At 35.0% G+C, this 24,455-nt stretch overlaps 2 protein-coding genes across 3 annotated transcripts in view; both read right to left on the minus strand.

Moving 5' to 3' along the window:
• Nucleotides 1-5,005: 5,005 nt before the first annotated feature.
• On the minus strand, nucleotides 5,006-22,209 carry scp2a (sterol carrier protein 2a). Of its 2 annotated transcripts, XM_016526650.1 has the most exons (16): nucleotides 22,092-22,209; nucleotides 21,127-21,181; nucleotides 20,969-21,040; nucleotides 18,109-18,240; nucleotides 17,211-17,275; nucleotides 17,000-17,126; nucleotides 16,833-16,896; nucleotides 16,649-16,735; nucleotides 14,711-14,861; nucleotides 14,135-14,282; nucleotides 13,933-14,040; nucleotides 10,875-11,028; nucleotides 9,877-9,973; nucleotides 9,334-9,463; nucleotides 8,562-8,641; nucleotides 5,006-5,329 (listed from the first exon to the last, which is right to left on the minus strand). In XM_016526650.1, exons 1-16 carry the CDS (start codon nucleotides 22,140-22,142, stop codon nucleotides 5,234-5,236), a joined length of 1,617 nt encoding a protein of 538 aa, XP_016382136.1. In that variant the 5' UTR covers nucleotides 22,143-22,209; the 3' UTR covers nucleotides 5,006-5,233. The 2 variants fall into 2 exon arrangements, with proteins under 2 accessions (XP_016382136.1, XP_016382135.1); XM_016526649.1 differs by lacking the exons at nucleotides 20,969-21,040; nucleotides 21,127-21,181; nucleotides 22,092-22,209 and adding exons at nucleotides 18,348-18,419; nucleotides 18,506-18,599.
• Nucleotides 22,210-23,391: 1,182 nt separating this feature from the next.
• The window catches only part of czib (CXXC motif containing zinc binding protein), a 3,720-nt gene continuing 2,656 nt past the window's right edge, over nucleotides 23,392-24,455 (minus strand). Inside the window, exons 7-8 of the mRNA XM_016526680.1 lie at nucleotides 23,567-23,632; nucleotides 23,392-23,491 (exon numbers count right to left, since the gene is read on the minus strand). Of these exons, the coding sequence (XP_016382166.1) occupies nucleotides 23,414-23,491; nucleotides 23,567-23,632 (144 nt within the window). The 3' untranslated portion in view covers nucleotides 23,392-23,413. The remainder of the gene's footprint in view (nucleotides 23,492-23,566; nucleotides 23,633-24,455) is intronic.

The raw sequence follows: 24,455 nt of genomic DNA on the forward strand, positions 1-24,455 counted from the left end.
ATCGGAGAAATGACAAACAACAAGTGCTACTCTACACTGCTCAAAACTCGCGTTTGAATCGTCAGTGGCAAATCCTTTAAATATAAAAATCTTACTTACAGTCTGTGAGTCAGAACAGCCGGCATTGTAGTCTACTCTTCCAGGATCAGGAAACAGTCCTCCATAAAATGTGCTGCACACATCTGGATATTTGGGTTAAACTATTCTGGAACAGTGTTGTAAATACCACTGATTTCTGATATCGTCCTCTTTTGGAAGGTCAAACAAAGTAGTTTCGCTTTCACAACAAACTCACAGCGCCTTCACGACATGGTGGCAACAACAATACTACAGCGAGAATAAAAGTTACGCCTTCTTTCTTTGCGTGAACATTTGGGCGGTGTTATGCAAATCTTCCCACATCGTGACGTAGACATGTGGGGGCGTGTTAGAACGAGCCGTTTTAGGTAGGTGTGGTTGACTCTTAACTTTTATAAAGAATATATCTTTGGATTTGAGACTTTAGTCTTTGCAACTTTACAACTTTATGCACCAAGAGCTTGTAATACTCCAAAGAGAAAGGAAAAATTTAAATTGCATCATATGACTCCTTTAAATGAGTATTTTGATCAGGCTCCTATGAAAATAACATTGGACATTTAAAAATAAGGCATTTAATAATTGACTAATAACCTTTTCTTTGCCATTAAAGTGAAATTACTGAACCTAAATATAGGAGTCTGATAAAAAATGCTCAATTAAAAGAAAAAAATCACAGAAAAATCTTAGAGGTTTTTGCATCTGAAGAAGTCTTCATATACATAAAAACCTGTTTTGACATAAAAAGTATTTGGAAACTTTCTGGCTGTCAAACATTAGAACGATCATGTGACACTGGAGTAATGATGCTGAAAATTCAGCTTTGCATCACAGGAATAAATGACATTTTCTCATTTTATCAGGTCCCTCTGCTAGGACGCATGTGTGAGTTGATATTATACATACACACATAAAAAAAAAAAAATCACCAAAACACAAGTTGGTTAAAAGTTAGTTTTGAGACAAGATGTTTATAAGTTAGCAAGAAAAGCTCCAGCATCATTTGTTTGTAGATGCTGTTTGGCTTGATCTTTTGTTATCTAATGCTCTGTCGTTTATTGATTATTTATACAAATTAGACTTTTGTTTTGTGTACAAATATTTTTGGGGAATACTGTAAATATATATAGATGTATACACGCACTACCGTTCAAACATTTGGGGATCAGTAAGATTTATTTTAAAGAAATTAATACTTTTATTTAGCAAGGATGCACTAAATTGATCAAAAGTGACAGTAAAGCCATTTATAATGTTACAAAAGGTTTATATTTCAAATAAATGCTGTTCTTTTGAACTTTCTATTCATCAAAGCATTCTGAAAAAAATTTATCAGTTTCCACAAAAACAGGAAGCAGCACAACTGTTTTCAACATTGATAAATGTTAAATCAGCATATTAGAATGATTTCTAAAGGATCATGTGACACTGAAGACTGGAGTATTGATGATGACAATTCAGCTTTAAATCACAGAAATAAATTACATTTTTAAATAAATTACAATAGATTTTAGATAGCAATAGATATTTTAGATTAGAATTTCAAATAATAATAAAAAAAAATCTGTAATGAGCATAAGAGACTTTTTTCAAAAACATTTAAAAAATTTTTTTTTACCAACCCCAAATGTTTGAATGGTATTGTTTGCATATTAACAGACCTGGAACTCTTCAGAAGGATGGTTTCTAACCCCTGCTCTAGTGTATAACGTCTTGACATGTTCAGATTTCAGGGCAAGCCCAACTAAATTTGATCAAAAGTGACAGTAAAGCCATTTATAATGTTACAAAAGGTTTATATTTCAAATAAATGCTGTTCTTTTGAACTTTCTATTCATCAAAGCATTCTGAAAAAAATGTATCAGTTTCCACAAAAACAGGAAGCAGCACAACTGTTTTCAACATTGATAACAAATGTTAAATCAGCATATTAGAATGATTTCTAAAGGATCATGTGACACTGAAGACTGGAGTATTGATGATGACAATTCAGCTTTAAATCACAGAAATAAATTACATTTTTAAATAAATTACAATAGATTTTAGATAGCAATAGATATTTTAGATTAGAATTTCAAATAATAATAAAAAAAAATCTGTAATGAGCATAAGAGACTTTTTTCAAAAACATTTAAAAAAAAATTTTTTACCAACCCCAAATGTTTGAATGGTATTGTTTGCATATTAACAGACCTGGAACTCTTCAGAAGGATGGTTTCTAACCCCTGCTCTAGTGTATAACGTCTTGACATGTTCAGATTTCAGGGCAAGCCCAACTAAATTGAACACAAACTTCTGTGAAACTTGTCAGAAGTGGGCTTTATGGACTAACACGTCATGCCACACACTCTCAAAGCCTTACACAACTTGTATGGATTCTTTGTATGAAAAATATCAAATGTAATAATTGTGATTTGAATGAAATTCCATAAAATGATGACTCTCTCAGTATGCCTAATGAAAGCAATGCATTTCTTCTCATTTTAGAGTGTTCAAAGATTAGATATTTGTGTGTCAGGGATCTGGAAGGAGGACCCAATCGCAGAGTGAGTGACAAGGGTTTATTACAAAACAGAGATACAAGACGGTAGCGAGTTGTGCAGGTGATTCAATGGCAGGAACACAGCTAGGGAACACCACTGGGACAGCCTTGGACATCAACTGGCAGAATAGCAGCAGAGGAAGCGGCAAGACGAGGCAGATGGAGAAGACTAAGCAAGGCACCACTCAGATACTTGTTGACCGCAAACTCTGAAGTGGACCAAGTACCAGGAAGGGAGAACCAGTGGGCAGGAACAGGTCAGGAACTCTAACACCACAAAGAGACAAGACAGGACAAGGCTCCACAGGAACACAAATTACTCCAATGCAGGCAGGGGGATAAATAAAACCAAAGAACTGATTAAAAGTAAAAGAAATTACCAATTTAACCAACACAACTAACTTAAAGAATATCAAACAAAAGATCAGGACTAGGAGAACTGAATAAATACTAAAAAGAAAGGCAAAAAACAAACAAAAATGCAAAAACAAGGAGCAAGACAAGAACATGGAACTACAAAGAACTAGACCAGACAAGGGCACAAGACCAACCAGAGAGATGGGAACACATACTCAGCCACAAACAAAGACAGCGAGGGTGAGAATGACCACAAACCAGCAAAAACAAGAGGGCAAGGGGAACTATAAATAGGGAGGAAGGCACACGAGGAACATGTGAGAGCAATTAGACCAACAAGGACTAGACAAGGGCTAACAACAGGGTGTGGTAAAGAGGAAACAAGAAGGAGGGGCTAGAAAAGCACATGGCTGAGAGAAATATTAACAAAGCCATGTGCTGACACACAAGACAAAATAGACACAGGAAACAAACACAAGACAAATGGAGTGTCAGGGCAGAACCCTGACATTTGTGTAGATGCATATATCCAGTGGGTTAACTTATTGGAAAGGGAGCATAATTATTATTAAATGTAACTAAAATGCATCAGTACATTCCTCCATGATATGGTCAATGGAATGTAAAGGCATTACAATTGTTCAGAAGAGAGTAGCAGCCCAACACTTGCTAATTTTGTTAGATTTTGTTCCCTGATATCAGCCTGATATCTGTTGTAATTATTCTGGCCGCTGGTGGTTTAACTGCTTGTGAGGTGCAGATAGCAGAGCATGTGGATGTGTAATTGGGAACGATTGCAGGGATGAGCAGAAGGAGAAGGCCACGAGGTTCATACGGCAAAGCAGCTGAAACCCTGCAGGAAACAGCACTGCCATTACATCACAAGACTCACACACTGGGTAATTGCTCATTAAAAAGCAGAAAAATGGTTGTATTCTGCAAAAAAATTGCTATTGCTTCTTTTTTACCATGCTCTGCCGTGTTCAGTCTGATGAGCTTAACTAATCCTCTTTACTCAGGTTTAAGAACGGAGTAAATTATTCTCTCATATCGCTGTCCACTTTCTTTGAAGATGTTCTCGCAAATTTCAGTAGCTAGTTCATTTTAAAGTTGCAACAAAATCAGGAGAAAACATCTTGTTGTTCATTATAAACATATGGTGCTTATGTTGTGTTCTTGGGAACTGCAGAGTTTAAATTTATACTGTCTTATTATACAATATGCAGTGCTGAAAGTGTTGGAGAAGACGGATAGATCCATAAACAGTCACAATTTAATTCCAGCAGCTGTAGGTCAAACCGTTTCAGGATACAAATTCAGCAGGCGAGTAATAAATCATCTTGATTTATGTAAAATAAAGTGCATTTTCAAACAAATCAACTGTTTGCTGTTCAACAACTACATAGATGAAAGAAAATGGTCATATTTTATTGTAGTGACAAAGCAAATCCATCAGTGCAGAGTCTGTGTTGTAATATTGCAGACATTTTTATTACTGTATTTTAAATCTAAAAACATTGTAGGAAAATGACAGCATGTTTTGAAGTAAATTGAATATTTATTAGAAATAAGTGATGTCATTTTTTTTACAAACTTGATTAATATACAATTATATAAAAATACTTTGAAATGTCAATATACCAAAACCCACAGTTCTAATGCTGCACTTGAACGCACCATAAGGCCTTTAAAGATTCAATGAAAATTTCAGAATCAAAGTCTGTTACGCTTCTATTTTAATTGACTGCACACTAGATATAAAGGTCCAACATAAGCCTTTGCAGGTATAGTTTGAAATCTAATGATTAAACTGATATTAGTCAGATGCACATTATAGGACAGCTAACTAATTGAGAGTTCAGACTCCATGTTCATCTGCAAGATTCAAGAGGTGATTTACTAATCACAACTAAACAATGGTGATTTGAAGGCCACTTTACCGTGATATCTTTCCCAAGGAAACATGACATTTTTCTTCTAGCTGATATACCACAATATTATTATTATTATTGTACAAGATCATTTTTGACTTGCTTTGCTTATGTCTTTCAGGTATGTTAGTAACACAGTATTCTTTATGCAGTTACGTTGCAATGGCCAACAGACTCACTGTTATTGTGTAATATTACACAACTTCATTCATACAATTTCAGCAAAAAAATTATATTTCGAAATCGATTAACCATTCTAGCATCTCTCCACACAACTCATTTGCATGAATTTGTGCCACTTCCCTGTTCATCAGTAGATGCAGTTTCACAGTTTGGCTTTTCCAGGCGTCAGCTGAAGGTTTTGAAGTTTCATGGCCATTCCCATATTCCCAGTTATCTTTAGTTTTCCTTGGAAAAATGCCTTTAAATGAGAATACAAGATTAACAAATTGAGGCTTCGCACAGCAGGGTTATTATAGTTAACTAAAGCCACAAAAAAAAAATTTTTGGTACTTGAAATAAAATGTTAACTGAAATAATATTAAAAAATAATCTGATAGTCTGATTCACAAACAATTAACTCTTATGACCCGGTTTGGTAACACTATTTAATAGGTATACAGTTATACAGTCATTATAATTTTATAAATTATTATATATATTATATATTATTAATAACAGTTATCAATATAAAAAAAATTACATATATATATATTTTTTTTTTTACATTTGACTTCAGCTAGTGGACAGGGCAACATTTCTCATTTTCATTTAGTTTATCTTGTAAATTTGTATGAAAATAACTACAACTGAAATGAAAATTAAGAAGAAGAAAAAACATACAGATGATAATTAAAAAAACAATAATAATAAAAATGCCAAACAAACATTTCAAAACATATATAAACTATTTCAAAATATTAATAAAAACTATATTATTATCTCAGTGATACTAATATACACTGTATATGAGTACAAAATAAAAAGGTTATGATTATTTATTATTCCTCCCCCAACATTTCATGCGAGTTTCTCTCCATTTGACCATTTCCACATGTCATGAGCATGATGGATTTGAGTTCTAAACGGTTCAGCTTTTCTATTCGGGATTAATCTGAAAATTATTCCCTTTATGGAGGATTATTGTGAAAAGAGTGGCTAATTTTTAGATGAAGCTTCTGTCAAACCATCTGATGTCTGATGTGGCGTTCCTCAGATGGACAGACATGACGGAGGTTGCTTGAGTCAACACAGATGGGTGTAAATCACGAGGGAATGACATTTCAAAGGGCTTATGAAAACGATCTATTTTTCATGCTCTGACTCACATCAGCGGAGGAAACATTAGAGGCCATCAGCCTAATTTGGGATTACGTAAAAGATTTCCGCTTCACTCTGATCAGCATTCTGTGTCAGGAGGCTCTGCTTTAATGTGTGTGATTCAGTCAAAAGAAATGGTTGGACATGCGACTTAATACTGTATGCATGTCATGCTAGCTAAAGTCAGGTCAAGGGAATGTCAAAGTAACTCAATGTTAATCTTTTTTCATAGAGATTAGTTTAGTTTTATGAACTGCACATCACAAGTCATCCTTGACATTGGATTAATCTGGAAGGCCACCGTTGCAATGGCAGCCAGCAACATTGTGGTGCAAAGATGCAACTTTTGATTAAAAAAAAAGAACATTAGGTTATAAAGCTAGATATTTTTCTATGGCTGGGGGGAAAAAAAACAATGATTTTCCAGTTACTCATAATCATTTGAACAATATCTTGTATTATATTTCACTCTGTATTCCAGTGTTTCCTGCACAACTTGTCAGCAGTGGCTCCTGAATAGCCACACAGCCAAAGGAGTCATATTTTACTAAAGTTTGCAGGCCAAATTGATTAAAAAAAGAAAATACAGCTTTCTCGATTCGTCCATGTGGGCTGCACACAAAAACATACAGCATTTTCAGTGTAGTCTGATTCACAACTAATTGACTCTTACGAACTGGTTCTTTTTAATGAATCAAAAACATAAAAGTGTGATCAGTGTAGTCCAATTCACAACCAACTAACTCTTATGAACTGGTTCAGCAACACTTTACAATAGGTATACAGTAACAAAACACTTACAGTAATTAATAATTTCTTTATTACAAATAATTACAAAATAATGACTTTATTACAAATAATTTGGGAAACTATTAGTTTATGGTTCATTCATTGTAGTCTCTACATGGTAATACATTAATTGGCTATATTCTTCATTCATTGTGATTCATTTTAACTAATTATTATTGTTTAATTGTCTTAAATGTAAAGAGTTAGATGTTAACAATTTGTTAACCATACCTAACTGATGTGCAGTATTTTAAACCAGTAGTAAGCAGTTGTTAACGGTTATCTGGAGAAAACAGTTCTCACTGTAGATTAGGTCACAGAAAATACGAAATTGCTATTAATTGAGTGCTTTATACCTATGTTTATTAGACATTAATTGCATTAAAGGGTTACTCCGCCCCAAAATGAAAATTTTGTCATTAATCACTTACCTCCATGTCGTTCCAAACCCGTAAAAGCTTCGTTCGTCTTCGGAAGACAATTTAAGATATTTTGGATGAAAACCGGGAGGCTTGTGACTGTCCCATTGACTGCCAAGTAAATTACACTGTCAAGGCCCAGAAAAGTATGAAAGACATCGTCAGAATAGTCCATCTCCCGGTTTTCATCCAAAATATCTTAAATTGTGTTCCGAAGACGAACGAAGCTTTTAAGGGTTTGGAACGACATGGGGGTAAGTGATTAATGACAACATTTTCATTTTGGGGCGGAGTAACCCTTTAGCAGTAAATATTCCTGAAATGTTTACGAATACATTTGTATTAATTTACTTTATACATAAACACTTCTTTACTGTTGAATATAAATAACTTGAATGAATAACTGGGCGATACATCGAATATTAGTGATATTGTCGCAAAATATCTTTGCTGATGATATCAAATTAGGGAATATCGTGTATATTGCAAAAATGTTAGACAATTACCTTATAAAGACAGTAAGCCAATTTAAATTACAACCATACTTCATTTGTATGTCTAGATTATTAATATTTTTAACTAGTGTTAATTTTGCCGTAAACTATTTGTATGTACAGTACTTTGTAACAATAGCTGGTCTATAAAGATCAGGTTTAATTTTGTTAATTATTGTAAAAAATTTGGAAAATGATCCATGCTTCTATTTTTTTTTTTTATTATTAAACAAAAAAATCCTATTTTTAGCTATATAACTCCAGCCCTAATAATTTGTAGTATCATTCATGTTGCATTTCTGGAACTTGAATAATAATAATAATAAAAACGCAAATAGAGTCAAAACAGTCTGCAAATCTTGTGTTGGCTGTAATTTGTAAGATACTTGCATTGAGGAAATTAAATTAGCAGGCCAGACAAACGGTCAGTGTCTCTGTAGGCCATGGGACAAGGTTTAAGAGGGACTAATCCTGCACCGCTGGCTCTGTCCCAGGACACTCTCAAACCTTATCTAGCTCTCAAACTACACTGATACACACCAACTTATCAGAACATCTTCAATGTTCTTTTCTTCATAAAAAACAAAAGATGTCAACAGACCACGAAGAATAAACCATCATCAAACCGTACCGTTTGTGGATTCATCTGCCCCGTCATCAATTCAAGCAGATCTGAGTCGGACATAGAGATAGTACAGTCGGCCTTTTTACCTGTGCAAGAAATAAACAGTGAAACATGTTAAAATGTGTCTATAACAAAGTGCACTTGGAGACACTGACTTTAGAGTTAAATCTAACAAATGACTGTTTAATGTGTATGCAAAAGACTATTTACCAAAAAAAAAAAAATTTTTTTGTTTTCATTAGAATATCAAAAAGAATATTTAAAGAATGTAAGAGTCCCATATCATCACCAAGGCTGCATTTATTTGATCAGAAATACAGTAATAAATAGAAATATTTATTTCTATAAAATTTCTATTTGAATATATTTTAAAATGTAATTTATTCCTGTGATGCAAAGCTGAATTTTCAGCATCATTGCTCCAGTCTTCAGTGTAACATGATCCTTCAGAAATCATTCTAATATGCTGATTTGCTGCTCAAGAAACATTATTATCAATGTTTAAAAAGTTGTGCTGCTTAATATTTTTGTGAAAACTGATATTATTATTTAATGAATAAAATTTCAAAAGAACAGCATTTATTTGAAATGTAAATCTTCTGTAACATTATAAATGTCTTTACTGTCACTGGGTCAAAATGCTGACCCTAGTCTTTTGTTTTTATTAAAATTTAAATGTCATGCTTTCAAATTTGTTTTGTTTTTTCTCCTTTTTTTTAAAATTAATTTTCCAATAATATGCAACACACAATGAGGTGGACAAAAAATCGAAACACACCTGCATCATTGGTCACTGAACCTTTGCCATTTTTTACATCCACGACCCATAATGCTTCACTTCCACCTGGACCGTCCTTCACTTTGAAAGCGAAAACACCACCAATTTTCTTGATATATGCCTCTCCCTCCTGTTAAAAATAATGACATCATTTAATAAATATGTCGAAAATTGTTTTTCACCCACTTGAAAACTCCTGTGAATCTTATTCTTCGCGGAATTTCACTTACAGTATGCTATTGTATTATTTTTCATCTTACACTGATGCAAATTATTTCTACAATAATCATAGCACTGAAGATTTAACATCCACGCTGACTTCATTTAAAAAGTCATTTGAGATGTGATTTAGACATCCTCCAGGAATATTACTCTTTCCAAGAAAAGAGCCACGAGTCATTGTTCATTCTTGTCTATCCGTGCATCTTATTTTTGGGTGTAATAGGTTTGCAGAAGCCACGGAGGCATTAAGAAACCCCAAACCACTGAGTCTAATTTGCATGGTATGATTGGTGAGAGGCAGCCTCATTCCTGATGAATTACCTCCTGTAGCTTCTTCTCTATCTCCTTGAAGACAGTGTGAGCTTTGAAGCCTTTGAGGTCACTGGTTGCGCTGGTGGCCACTGCAGCGATCCGAGAGCTGAGAAGGTTTAGTTCAGACAGTTCAACACTGCTGGTGCATGTATGGTGTGTGTGTACCAAGTCCAAAGGTCTGGTTGTAATGCATGTAAAAGAACTACGGCATTTAACAACATGTAATGAAATTATTTTCTGAATATTCTAATGACTTATAACTTCACGAACTCTATGTACTCATACAGACTTACATGTAATTATGTAGGTCATATAGAAATATAATCTTTTGTACCTTGGATTTTGCACCCAGTGTTCAGTATGCTTAAACAAACATACAACAGAGCTGAACCATTCAAGCATAAAACAAAATAAGCAATAAAAGTGTACACTGCTGTTCAAAAGTTTGGCGTTGGTAAGATTAATACTTTAATTCAAATGAATACTTTTATTCAGCAAGGACACATTAAACTGATCAAAAGTGGCAAAACATTTCTGTTATTTAAACTTTCTATTCTGAAAACAAATGAATCACGGTTGAGTTTTCAACACTGACAATGAATTACTTGAGCACCTTATCATCATATCAGAAGACTGAGTAGAGTAACGGCTGCTGAAAATTCAGCTTCGCATCAAAGAAATAAATGACATTTTAAAATATATTAAAATAAAAAATAAAAAGAGTCATTTTTAATTGGTATTAATATTTTACAAAATTATTGTTTTGACTGTATTTTTAATTCAAATCAATGTAGCTTTGGTGAGCATAAGAAACTTCTTTCAGAAACATGAAAAAGTCTTACCAAGCCCAAACTTTTGAACAGATGGTTGGGATTTTGGATAATAATTGACCGAAATTTAAAAAAAAAAAAAACAACAACAATAAAAGAAGTTACTGGATATATTTAGGCCAGTCATCTCAATGCTCGTTAAGACAGGTCGACAACATATTTTAGCTTTAAACATACCTTGTTTCTTGAGGGAAGCCCATCCTGTAGAGAGTGATGACCACCGCTCCACCAAGACCGATGTTGTGCTGCAGGGCGACCTTTGCCCCGGGGACCTGCCGAGGCCCCGCCTCCCCCCTCAGCTGCCAGCACAGCTCTGCACACTGAGCCAGACCTGAGCCACAAAAACAGGCCAGAGTTCATCCTTCACTCGCTCTCAGTGTCACAGCCTGATGATTCTTCTAATAATTAGTGAACAAAACTGCCATAAAGAGGACCAGGTACTTTCTTGACGGTCTTTGTTAAATTTTCATTTATATAGCATTTTGCACAAAGTAGATGCATTGAAAACTCTCTGAAACTTTCTTGTCCTACCACATAGACATACAACATCTTGTATATGTAACTATAATGTAAATATTCTTTACATGCTATGGCATATAAAACTAGGGATTAGAAATGGTTTACGAAATGAACAAAAACGGAAAATAAATGATTTTGCAGAGCGTAATATAAACAACTTTTTCAATAGACCTTAGTCAGGGTCACAGGGTGGATGCAATATTGAATTTTACACTGATGAAAATAAGGCTTTGAGGGACAAAAGCAAAGTTTTTATAATGGCATAAATGCCCTAGATCACATGATTTTTAAAACGCAAAATTTCCAGATTTTATGTAGTTTTTGTCTACTAAAATGATTTTAGTAAGATTATTTTAGTAAGGCATTTTGTAATAAACATTACAATCCATTGACCACACTGTATTAATATCCCTCACAGCCTTATTCACAGACTGAAACTGTTATTTAACCATTTAATAAGTGTTATTATATCGCATATTTTTACATTAAAGGTAGGGTAGGTGATTTCGGAGGGGTTAGAAATAGCAAGCTAGCTTTGAAAGCATAAGATTCCACCCTCCCTGCAAAATCAGTCTCCAAAGCCACGCCTCCTCCAAAACACATTATCGCGCACAGGCAGACCAGAGACTATCAGCGACACGATGAGAGACGGCATCAACGCTGTCAGATCACCTCATGTCTCATTCACCGGTGAGAAAACATTACAGTACAAAGCGCATAATATTACAATAATAACCCCTTCCATTCTCGCTGGAACGAAAGAACGAACTGAACATTTACATACAATAAAGTAATACACAAAAAATGTATAAAGTACAAATTTTCACACAGATTAAAGTGCAAAAGAATTATAAAGACCAATAAGTAACACTTTACAATATGATCTCATTAGTTAACCTTATTTAATGCATTAACAATTAATAATGAATGAGCAATAGATACATTTGCTACTGAAGTTATTAATCTTTGTTTACAAAAATACAACTGTTAGTTCATTAAATAACACTTGCACCTTTTGATTTTAACAACGTGTTATTAAATATTGAAATTACCTAAGATCAATGAATGTTTAGAAGAATTTTTCACTGGTAGTTTATGTTAACTAATGTTAATTAATAGAGCCTTAATGTAGCCTAAAGTGTGACCAAACAATAAAGAATCAAAACATTTTCAAACAATATCTAGGGCATGTTGTAATCCAGATTAAAATGTAATAAAAGTTTGAAAATAAATAGCCTATTAAGTCTAAATATTATTATTATTATTAAGTATTTGGTGCTGTCACCACTGCGAATTCAAAAATCTGAATGGCTGTTTAAACCATAGATATAACTCCTCGTAGAAAAGGTGTGGATTGAGATCACGAAAAACTGTCAAACCACTTGATAACTGGAGAAAGAAATCAAGCATCGCAAATATCTTCAGATTCTGTCTGATCCATATGCCAAAACATAATCAGACCACTATGATGATGATAAATGGATTTAGAATATAAAGTCAGTCCAAAAATGAAATCAAGCGAGTTTTTAACCTCCTTCACCAGCACTACTACGTGTCTAATGTTCAGTGTTGAGAAAGTCAGAAAGGGACACAGAGATGGATGGATGGAGAGGTTAAAAGGATTGATATAGAGAGTCCATTGTTCTACACCTGGTTTTATGACACCAACCAGTTTACAATTAGGAGACAAACCAGTTCAATATTCCACCACACCAACTAGTAGTAACTCAAGCCAGCTGCAGAACTGATGTCCTGCTGGAATCTAGTGTTAATTCACTAATTCAGAGATGCGACTCCCCCTGCTGGTGGAGAGCCACATGCAGACACAAACACGTTAGGGATGGACACTGTCAAGGCAGTAAAAGCCAATTGGTTGCCCAAGTCACCATTCACTGACATTAAAGGCAGATTAAGCGATTTCTGGTAGCCAATGTTGATATTTGAAATCACCAAAACAAATACGCCCCTACCCCAAAAGGGTCTTGCACAAGCGTGAGTAGGACATTATTTTTGATTTCTCTTTTTGTTTTCTAAAAAAAAAGGTAATGCACTTTAGAACAACATTAGGGTGAGTAAATAAATACCGAAACTTAATCTTTGTCTGAACTATTCTACAGACAGTCACAGAAAATAAGCTGTGAAGGGGGTAAATAAACTCAAATAATTGTTTACAAATAATTAATTTACAGGTTTTATGGTTTTGAGGTGCCTCTAATTTATTCTTATATCAGCAGCTGTCTATGTCAAAAGCAATGCTATTTATTTATTGCTGTTGGTTAATGATTAACTAGTTTTTTCGTTCTCTCTTCTGTCATTCTTCACTTAATTGACTTGATATAGTCATGTGATATTGTTAGGTTGGATAACATCATCTGAACTTGCCATACTTTGATTTTTAGTAAATTGATGCCACTGCTGTCAAGCTAAAAAGTACCAGATTTTTTTAGTGAGTAACGTCTTAAATTTTGGTCACACAAAGTTTACACAAAATAGAACACTTTTACGGTACGTTTTTTTTGTTTTTGCTTGTTTTATTGAGCTTGACAGAAGCTGGCCACAGTCTGCTTCTGGAAAACAGCAGCGTGAACACTGTGCTAAAGTTCTCCTTTTGTGTTTCACAGCCAAAACAAAGAGAGATCTGGAGTGACATGAGTGAGTAAAAATTATCCTATTAATTCACCCAGATCTGCAATCAGGTGTGTTTGATTAACCGTACCTGTGGCTCCAAGCGGATGTCCTTTAGAGATGAGTCCTCCACTGGGGTTTATCACCCATTTGCCACCATATGTATTATCACCCCGATCAATCAGCTCACCAGCTTTACCTACCAATGAAAAACAGATCATATTTTAAAACCTAAACTTACATTTTTAAAAAGTTGTGCTAGAAAAGTGTGCTTGTGAAGCAGTCCATCTCACCCTCAGCACACAGTCCCAGAGCTTCATAGGTGATGAGCTCATTGGCAGAGAAGCAGTCATGCAGCTCGATGACGTCAACATCTGATGGCTTCAGACCAGCAGCGTCAAAGCACCTCTGAGCTGCAAGATGGGTCATGTCATAACCAACCTATGATGGACAGAGTAAAAAAAAACATTATATTAGACATAAGACAATGGAAAATGTCCTATATAGAATCAAGCCACAGTTCACCCAAAAATGAAAAGTCTGCTATCATTTACTGACCTTCATGTCATTCCAAACCTGCATGACTTTCTTTCTTCTGTGGAACACAAATAATGATTTTTTGACACAAGTTTCAGTTCCCATTGACTTCCAATTGTATTTTTTGCCCATATTATGGAAGTCCAAGGGAACCAAATCTGTTTAGATATGAATATTCCTCGAAATATATTTTTTCCACAGAAGAAAGAAAGGACATGAGGGTGAATAAATGGTACTTAAAAGTCAGCTTAAAAAAAAAAATAAATAAAATTAAATTAAAAGTCATAGTTTTTTTAGGCTTTGTGCTGCTCAACAAGATCAGCTACTCTTACCATTTTCATACAGCTGTTTTCCTCAAAGGTACTGGTGAGGTCTGTGACCATTTCCTGTGCAATGATCTCCACAGCCTTTTTCTCCAGTCCGTTCCTCCTCACAAACTTCTCACTGGCCAGAACCGCAGCTCCTGCCCCATCAGATGTCGGGCTGCAGGAAAATAAGAGACGATATAAAAATCTGATTCTGTTGGACAGGATGATGGACCCATTACAGTTCACAGTTTAACAAGCTATCTAATAAGACCATAGCGTTTTTTAAAATAATAACATTTATGAGCTAGAATAATGACCGTCATGCAAAAAAGCTTGTAAAACGCCCAGAAGATTCTTTGACATGAGTATTTAATTGTGTTCAGTACATATTAAACTCAGTAAACAGCATTTGTGGAATAACATTGATTACCACAAAAAAACTAATAAATAAATAAAACAAGTAGTTTTTTTTGTTGAGGACCAAGAGTGACACTTCAATAAAATAGATAAGGGATAACTTAAAAATAATTAATTATTTAACTAATTAATTTACATATTTAAAATGGTTTATTTAAATTCATGTTTTAAAAATGTAGTTACATAAAATAGCGTAATAATAAATTTAATTAATTGTCAATTGAAAAATAGACATTTAAAACTGTTTATTTAATTGAAGCTTTAAAATGTAGTTAAATGAAACAATAATATAGTAAATGAATAAATCATAAATTGCACATTTAAATAGTATTAAAAAAAGGAATTTGCCTGTTATTTTTCTGTGTCTACATGCCAAATGCAAAGCCAATAAACTTTCGACTCAATTTTAAGAGACGTCTCTCATGTGCCACTTAATATGTGACCCCGGACCACAAAACCAGTCTTAACTGTCGCTTTATACACTATCTGAAAGCTGAATATTTAGCCGAGATACAACTATTTGAAAATCTGGAATCTGAGGGTGCAAAAAAATCTAAATATTGAGAAAATCGCCTTTAAAGTTGTCCAAATGAAGTTCTTAGCAATGCATATTACTAATCAAAAATTAAGTTTTTATATATTTACGGTAGGAAATTTACAAAATATCTTCATGAAACATGATCTTTACTTAATATCCTAATGATTTTTGGCATAAAAGACAAATCGATAATTTTGACCCATACAATGTATTTTTGGCTATTGCTACAAATATACCCCAGCGACTTAAGACTGCTTTTGTGGTACAGGGTCACATATATGACAGTACAGACTCTAAAAAAGACCAGTTAGGAATGGTAGGAAATGGTAAGAAAACCAAACCTTCACCAAATCTGGAACTTTTTACCTTGCACATCAATAAACACACATATTGTTTATGTCTTGTGGCTATGGACTTATGTGAGGATCCTGTTCGTGGACTTCAGCCCGGCCTTTAACACTATCATCCCAAACCTCCTCCTCCCCAAACTATCTCAGCTCTCCATGCCCACCTCCGTCTGTCAGTGGATCAACAGCTTCCTGACAGACAGGCAGCAGCTAGTGATATATATTTTTATTCCTTATTTACTTGTTCTATTTTTTATTATCTGTGTTTTTTGTTCTGTCACTGTCATTCTGTTACACTGTGGAAGCTTCTGTCACGAAAACAAATTCCTCGTATGTGTAAACATACCTGGCAATAAAGCTCATTCTGATTCTGATTCTATACTATTAAAACAATGAGTGTTTGAACAGTTATGGATTGGCTTATTCACACTGCCATTGTAAGTGCTTCACCAACTTTTACTTTTTTTTTTAAAGAAAAGGCGGAACAATAAATTTTTTGTGGTAAACAGCAATATGCTACAAGTGCTGTCGTCGCCTGAGATCAACTTGTGCTGAACTATGAATATTAAATACTAATGCCTGCCATGCTTTTGTGGATATTCAAACCATGGCAACAACCTTATTCAACCGGACTCTCTGCTCACTCTCTGGTGCACTTACCAACACTGTAAGAGTGTGAGGAACTCAAAGACCTTCCTGGAGTTAATGACCTGCTCCAGACTATATTCATCCCGGAACTGAGAGTATCTGAGTGAGAATGTGGAGAAAAAGAAAGAGAATAAAAGACTGAATATGGTAAACTAAACGTTGAAATTTCCTTTGTAGCAAACTCGGTAAAGCTTACGGATTATTGGTGGAATGCTTGTGGTTCTTCCAAGCAATTTTGGCAAAATGCTCTGGTTTCGTGCCTAGAGAAGACACAAAGCTTTTATTGCAGAAGGAACCAGATTGCAGGAGTCTGAGTAGTTGCCTGGATCAATCTACACACTGAAGGCTTTACTGAGATCTTACCGTACTTCTCCATGTGTTCTCTTCCAGCGTTGCCGAACATCTGAGGTGCAGCTGGTGCCGCCGCCACCCCGTAACGGTTGATCATCACCTCCATGTGCTTGTCCATAGGGTTGGTTCTGTCCATGTACTGCAAACCCAGGAGATGACATGAGACACAGGCTGATTTGCTTCATCGCTGGTATTATAACAGAGCTGTGAGCTGCACTCACACCTTTGAGGATAGTGAACCTCTTTCCATCTTCTCAAAGCCCAAGGCAAGAACACAATCAGCCAAGCCTGAGTGCGAGAGGTTTTGTATTACATAAACTGGTCAGAAGTTTGAAATAACTGTTTAAAATGTTTTTGAAAGAAGTCTCTTATGCTCACCAAGACTGCATTCATTTAATCAAAAATACAGTAAAAACAGTGAAATATTATTACATTTAAAACAACTGTTTTCTATTTGAATATATTTTAAAATGTAATGTATTCCTGCGATGCCTGTGAAATTAGATTTTTTTTTTTTTTTTAGCAGTGCTTAATTTTCATTCGGTGCTCAAGATAGAAAATATAAAAAAAAAAATAAAAAAACATTTGGTGACTTTTTTTTTTTTACCTCTGAATTGTGATATACTACCATTCAAATGTCTGAGGAAAGTAAGATTTAAAAAAGGAAAAGAAAGTAATACTTTTATTTAATATGGGCTAAAAACTGACAGTTGAGCTTTGCCATCACATTAAATAAATGCATATATTTTAAAATATATATTCAATCAGGAAACAGTCCTTTTAAATTGTAATAATATTTCATAACAGCACTGTTTTTGCTGTATTTGATCATATAAATGCAGCTTTGGTAATCATTAGATACTTCTTTAAAAAAAAAAAAAAAAAAAAAAAATCATACCAACCCCAGACTTCTGAAAGGTAGTGTGTGTGTAATTTTTTTACTTTATTAATATTATTTTTATTTATATTATTACTATTCAATAAAAGAGTGTGTTCAATACCATAGTTTAAATAAATAAATAACAATTTATTTTAAAAATAAATAAATAAATAAATAAAATCACTGAACTCCTTCTATAGTACAGACTTTAGTCTTCAGCAGACTTTAGTAGCTTTCGCACCTCCCTGAATGAGCTGCCGGGCCATAAACAGCGCTGTGGAGCCGGTAGAGCAGTTATTGTTGACGTTGATTATTGGGATCCCTGACAAACCCAGACTGTGATAAATAGCCCTCTGGCCACATGTCGAGTCACCTGGAGAAATACAGAAAAACCACATAAATTCAACACACACATAGGTCAACGTGTAACGGTTAACATGTCTTGTACTATATCCGATATTGACAAAAAGTATGACACACCATACACATAGCCTACACAGGCTTGCTGGACGTCACTGTAATTGATCCCAGCATCCGCCAGTGCTTTCTGCCCTGTGCCACAACAGAAGGGAATCAAAAATATTCATATTTCTGCAGTACAATGTGCTGAAGATGTGAACAAGGTTCATCAACTGCACCTGCTTCTTTGGCCATGTCTGGGTAATCGATGTCTCTTGCACCCGGCTTTTCAAACTGAAAAACAGGACAAAGAATCACTGACTAAAATAAGGCTCTTTAGAACTTATGGATTTTAAAATGTTGCCTGAAATTTTGGCCATTAGGTTTATATTTATCAGGACATTTATAAAAATATATAATGTATAAAATAAAATTGAACATCATATAATATGAAAAACCTTTAAGAAGTACCACTGAAGTACATTTATGCAGTAACATTGAACTCATACTTAAAGGCAGGGTATGTGATTTTTCAAAAACACTTTAGAAAACTGATTCGGGCCGAATAGCAAAACAAACTTGTAGCCAATCAGCAATAAGGGGCGTGTCTACTCGTGATGTGGAGGAGAGCTGCATGGGACGGACATTAGCCGAGCCGAGCGACAGAAAGATAGAGATGGCGGATAAAAAACAAAAGAGGAAAACGTCTGCGGAACGATAAGGCAAAGAAGTAGGACCCGTGTAAATATTGGATCAGCTTTCCAGCGCTGGAGAGAACTCAAGGAGCGGAGGCCTGCGATCGGACGCCGAGGTTGCTTTGTTTCTTCTCAATAGGTGAGTAACACCGTGTCTACAACAACTAAAGTCTGCCTACACTGGACGCGAGAAAGAGGTCAAACGACCGTTGAAAACCATTTGAAATGTGTGTCAGCACGTCATAAATAGAACCCGGCAGCAGTTTTCTGTCGGGGATTTGTTGCGCCGCGCCGCTCACGTCCGTAGACAAGGTGTAACATTGGTTTTGCTTTGTTTCACAGAACTAATCGTTGCCTGGGTTGCGTACGTATATGTGGGGCGGAGCTATCAAAATAGGGGCAAGACCCTTTTGGGGTAGAGGCGTGTTTGTTTTGGTGATTTCAAATATAAACATTGGCTACCAGAAATCACTTACACTGCCTTTAAGAGGTGGTGTCACGAGCAACAGACTTGCTGTTGAAAAGTGACAAAGATTAGCAGAGCTAAAAGATGCAGCAACTATCAATGGAAGCACAGCGATTTGTCGTTTTTAGTTGGATACAGAGGCAGAATAGGTATGGCCTATTAAACACCAACAGCTCAGAAACGAAACTTCAGTGATTTAATATCTGTCAGTGTGAACACAGAGGCTTGCACTTAGCAAAAGAAAGCAATACCAAAATAGCAGATGACTTAGGCAGAAGGCCTAGTTCATAAAGACTATGTTGCAGTCTTCACTAATGTTTCTGCTGTGAAATGCCATTTAACGCACAATTAATGTATATTAATATGCACAAAATGTCCAAAACCTTGACGACCTTATAATGAGCCAATGTATTTCTTTGTCTAAAAAACAATGATGCACAAGCATGGCCTTATCCCAAATAGTTTATTACATTGTCCATTTGGATATATTTTCTAATACAGAACACATAATAGCACTTTGAACAAACAAAAAAAGAAACATCCCTTTGGTCCAGTCATTCTATGGTACTCAAGCCTGCATAACAGGCTCCTAAAATAATCTGAATTACTGCAAAAAGAAGAAAACTATGAGGTCACATTGTACAACCTGGACTGTGTATTTTTTCCATCAACCTTACTCTTTCACTGCAACATAAAACAAGTGCCAAACGTTAGAAAGACGGTACATTTTCAGTAACCATGGTGTTTGTCAGTCATTCTGGTAATTTGTAGGTAAAATAGATAAATAAGAATATTCTGGATTACAGAAAATTTAGATTAATTCAATGTGCTGTTTTAGAGATTAGCGATTTAGATTAATCCAATGTGATATGTTTTAGAGATTTGAGGTTTGGACTCCTCAGTAAGGTATTTTGCAGCACTCAATAGTGGAACATTATACTTGATACTCTGTTGTGCCAAATAAATGTTTTATTGCTTTGAATTATTAACTGAAATAACTTCTGAACTAGCATTTTTAAGTTTTCACCTCAGCCATTCATACTGCAAGTTTAGACTGCTGAGAGAATCTTTGTGTGGAGTGACAGTTTAGATAGTAGATATCATCAATAGACTTGAAGAAACCAAAACCATAAGACGACAAATCAGAGCTGTAAGAAGTAAGAAAGTCCTCTAATTCAATGCAGGATGGTCAAAGCTGCTTCACAAGGTGATGTATTGTTGGCGTGGAGGTGAAATACGACTGCTCAGTTTTGTAAAATGTCAATTTTTAATATATACATACACGTTTTGTACAGAGTATTTTTTATTATCGACAAATAAATCTCTTTTAAAAATGGAAACATGTTTTGCTTTGCATCTTGTTACAGATAACAGCAGCATTATGAACTATTATTTCTTTGCCCGCCTAGGGTTGTACCTGAAAGAAAAAGAGAGAGAAAGAAAAAAAACAGATTCAACACAAAAGCAAGTACACATAGGTCAACGTGTAACGGTTAACATGTCTTGTACTATATCCGATATTGACAAAAAGTATGACACACCATACACATAGCCTACACAGGCTTGCTGGACGTCACTGTAATTGATCCCAGCATCCGCCAGTGCTTTCTGCCCTGTGCCACAACAGAAGGGAATCAAAAATATTCATATTTCTGCAGTACAATGTGCTGAAGATGTGAACAAGGTTCATCAACTGCACCTGCTTCTTTGGCCATGTCTGGGTAATCGATGTCTCTTGCACCCGGCTTTTCAAACTGAAAAACAGGACAAAGAATCACTGACTAAAATAAGGCTCTTTAGAACTTATGGATTTTAAAATGTTGCCTGAAATTTTGGCCATTAGGTTTATATTTATCAGGACATTTATAAAAATATATAATGTATAAAATAAAATTGAACATCATATAATATGAAAAACCTTTAAGAAGTACCACTGAAGTACATTTATGCAGTAACATTGAACTCATACTTAAAGGCAGGGTATGTGATTTTTCAAAAACACTTTAGAAAACGACGTTTCATATGGCGCAATTGTACTTCCGTGCCACTAGGGGCCGCGTCATTGTTCCATTATATTTATACTTTCAATGTTACTTTGAAAACTATGAGCACAATGTAACGAGCTTTCTGATTGTGTAACCCGCGTTCATTGTCATCTTGCACAGTAACCTATGACACATTTAATTCAGGGTCATTTACCGATTATCCTGATATCTTTGCGTTTCTGTGAAGGTCTGAAGGACTTTAGCACTGTGCAATGCTACAGTTACTCAACACAGACCAAAGACTCAGGCACAGTGAATCTCTGATAAGAAACTTCACAGCATTTCATAACTCTTTTTTAATGGCGATAAAACACTTTATTCCGAGCACTGAACCACACCATGCAGTCTGCCTTTAGCAATAAGGCTAATTACCGTACAGCGCATAACTAAACAACGTGCTACATGCAATATTTTAATAAAACATATTATATTCAAAGCCACCGAGTGTCTTTATAGTTAGTTTTTATATATAAAACTCCAACTCCTACAGGCTTTGCCTTTAACTTCACCACAGCACAATATGTTCTGTAACAAGCAATAAGCTAGGCTGCATTACAGTAGCCTTTTAGCAAACCAGACCATTACAAAGCGGAAATATCAAGGCAATCGATGCGTTTACCTTTGTCATTCCCACCCCGATAACAAAAACCCTGTTTCTTGCTGCAGCCATCTTCAGGTTAGCGTTGTGACAGCTCAACTGGACTTGACTACTGAGTGAAACTAAACAACAGCAGCTGATTATAAACACAGCAAACACTGTCACACAGATGGCGCTCTTTCCTCAGCCAGGGTCACTCACATCGCTATTTAGGTCAGAAAGTTTTCGGGAAATCTATATTTATGATCATTTGTCAAGCTTTTTACCATTTATTCCTTAAAAGATAATAGTTCATAGTAATATCTGTTTTATGTTGCTTGCTTAGGAACATTAAACACGGTTTTACTATAGTAAAAGTGTAGTAACCATGTTTTTTTGGCGTATTAATATTTGTATAACCAGTTTTACATCAAGTACCATGGTTAAACTGTGGCAAGTATTGCAAAACCATCGTTAATTTGTAGTTACCATGGTTTAACTATAGTATAATTTTTGGTATTATTTGAGTAAAACCTTTTTTTAAGGGCTACCTATTTTTATTTATTATTATTCCAATTTTGTCAGTATTCATAGTAGTTACTTTAGCAGTGATAAGTAACAATTTGCACATTTTGCCTTTGATGTTTAGAAGGATCTGTGGTTCAGATATAGACTATTCACGTCCAACTAGTGTTTCATATATAGACTATTCACCTCAAAATAGGAAGCCAAGTAGTAAACCTCCAAATGGTAAATATGCTCTCATAGTGACTAGTACTTACTAGTACCTTTTTATTAGACAATAGTATCTATTCCAACTGCTACTAGTAAGACTTTGCACTTTAGTAGTACAGTTAATAGTGAATGTGTTCCCTAATCTAAAAAATTAGATTGTCCTACGACACTATATTTAGATAGTAGCCTTGTTTTTGCACAGTATTTCAGTACTTAAAATTTGAGCAATGAAATCTCAATTCTGAAGTACGCTATCTGATGTTTGTATAAATGTAGTACACCTACTAAATTTATAATGAATGTTTTAAAATATCCCATTGATGTTCACTGATTGAATGTTCAGCATTGGCATATGTCATAATGGCATGCAAAAATATTCCTTTCTTTTCTGCATCATTTGATTAAAAACGTAATAAAAGTATTTAGCTGGGTTGCAAGCCCACATAAACACACACAAAATTATCCAATAACTCCACACTTTATTATTGTAGTATCGTATATAATAAGCCTTTTACCAATTAGCAACAGTCAATCAGCACTGAATAACAAGTGTGTGGTGTAGTCATTTTATAACTTCATTCTTTATTCAGTAACCAGTCAGTCGTTCTTCAATCAGACCTCTTTATTTTTCAGCACTTGATGAATTGATGTGTGACCTCATACATCCCCACAGACTCACTGGCCTTCTCATCGTAGTCCGTCCAGTCCTGATACATAGAAGAAAGACTGTTACGACCTCACGGATGAACTCGAAGGTGTGAAATGACTCGGAGAATTCTTACTTTCTCTTGCAGGTTGATTTCAGGGAACTGGGTGGATGTCTCTGCTCCACTAGCGGCAAAACCAGCCTGTAGAGAAACAAGGTGAATGTTTATGGGTTTTATTCAGACTAGAGGAAAGCTTCTGAAGATAATTCTACATAATTGTATACACTACTATTCAAAAGTTTAGGGTAAGTAAGATTTTTTTTTTAAAGGGGTCATATGATGCGATTTCATTTTTTCCTTTCTCTTTAGAGTGTTACAAGCTCTTGGTGCATAAAGAAGATCTGTAAAGTTGCAAAGACTAAAGTCTCAAATCCAAAGAGATATTCTTTATAAAAGTTAAGAGTTAGCCACACCTACCTAAAACGGCTCGATATGACCCCTTTAATGCTTCTGAGGTCTACTAGGCTGCAATTATTTGATCAAAACAACATTAAAATATTGAAATATTTTGAAATACTATTACAAATTAAAGGTACAATATGTACGTTTTCACCGCTAGAGGGCGCATATTCAAAATAAACAAATAGACAAAGGCGTAGTTTGATGACGCTGTGACTGAGTGTGGAATCATGGGAGTTGTGGTCTTCATCCCCACAGCCGACGCAATCCGACGGGACTCGGGCAGAAATCATGTTTATGGATGAGCTAATGATTTATTAACGTAGTAGAATGAAGCAGGGTGAGGCTGAAAGCCGTCGAAGCGAAACGAGGCCGCTGAACGAGCTCGACAATGAGCAAAATAATGCAGCACATAATGTCAACGCAGGGAAATAACTGTCTATACAAAACGTGCATTACGTCTAAATTAACTCATATAAATCAAATATAATTTCGTAAATTGCATAAACAATTATGAACAAAACAGCATCATGTATTTATGCATTGCTTAATACAAAGAGCCGAA

This window comes from Sinocyclocheilus rhinocerous, unplaced genomic scaffold (genome assembly GCF_001515625.1).
Source record: "Sinocyclocheilus rhinocerous isolate Xijiao unplaced genomic scaffold, SAMN03320098_v1.1 scaffold2138, whole genome shotgun sequence".
NCBI classification, from domain to species: Eukaryota; Metazoa; Chordata; class Actinopteri; order Cypriniformes; family Cyprinidae; genus Sinocyclocheilus; species Sinocyclocheilus rhinocerous.

What these genes read in the sequence shown, in the direction of transcription:
- scp2a (XM_016526650.1), bottom strand. Translation starts at nt 22,142, where the DNA reads ATGGCTGCAGCAAGAAACAGGGTTTTTGTTATCGGGGTGGGAATGACA. An exon ending in GAGGTTCACTATCCTCAAAG is followed by an intron (nt 17,127 to 17,210) that starts GTGTGAGTGCAG and finishes CTGGGTTTGCAG; the next exon opens with TACATGGACAGAACCAACCC. An exon ending in GGCAGATGAATCCACAAACG is followed by an intron (nt 5,330 to 8,561) that starts GTACGGTTTGAT and finishes TCTCATTTAAAG; the next exon opens with GCATTTTTCCAAGGAAAACT.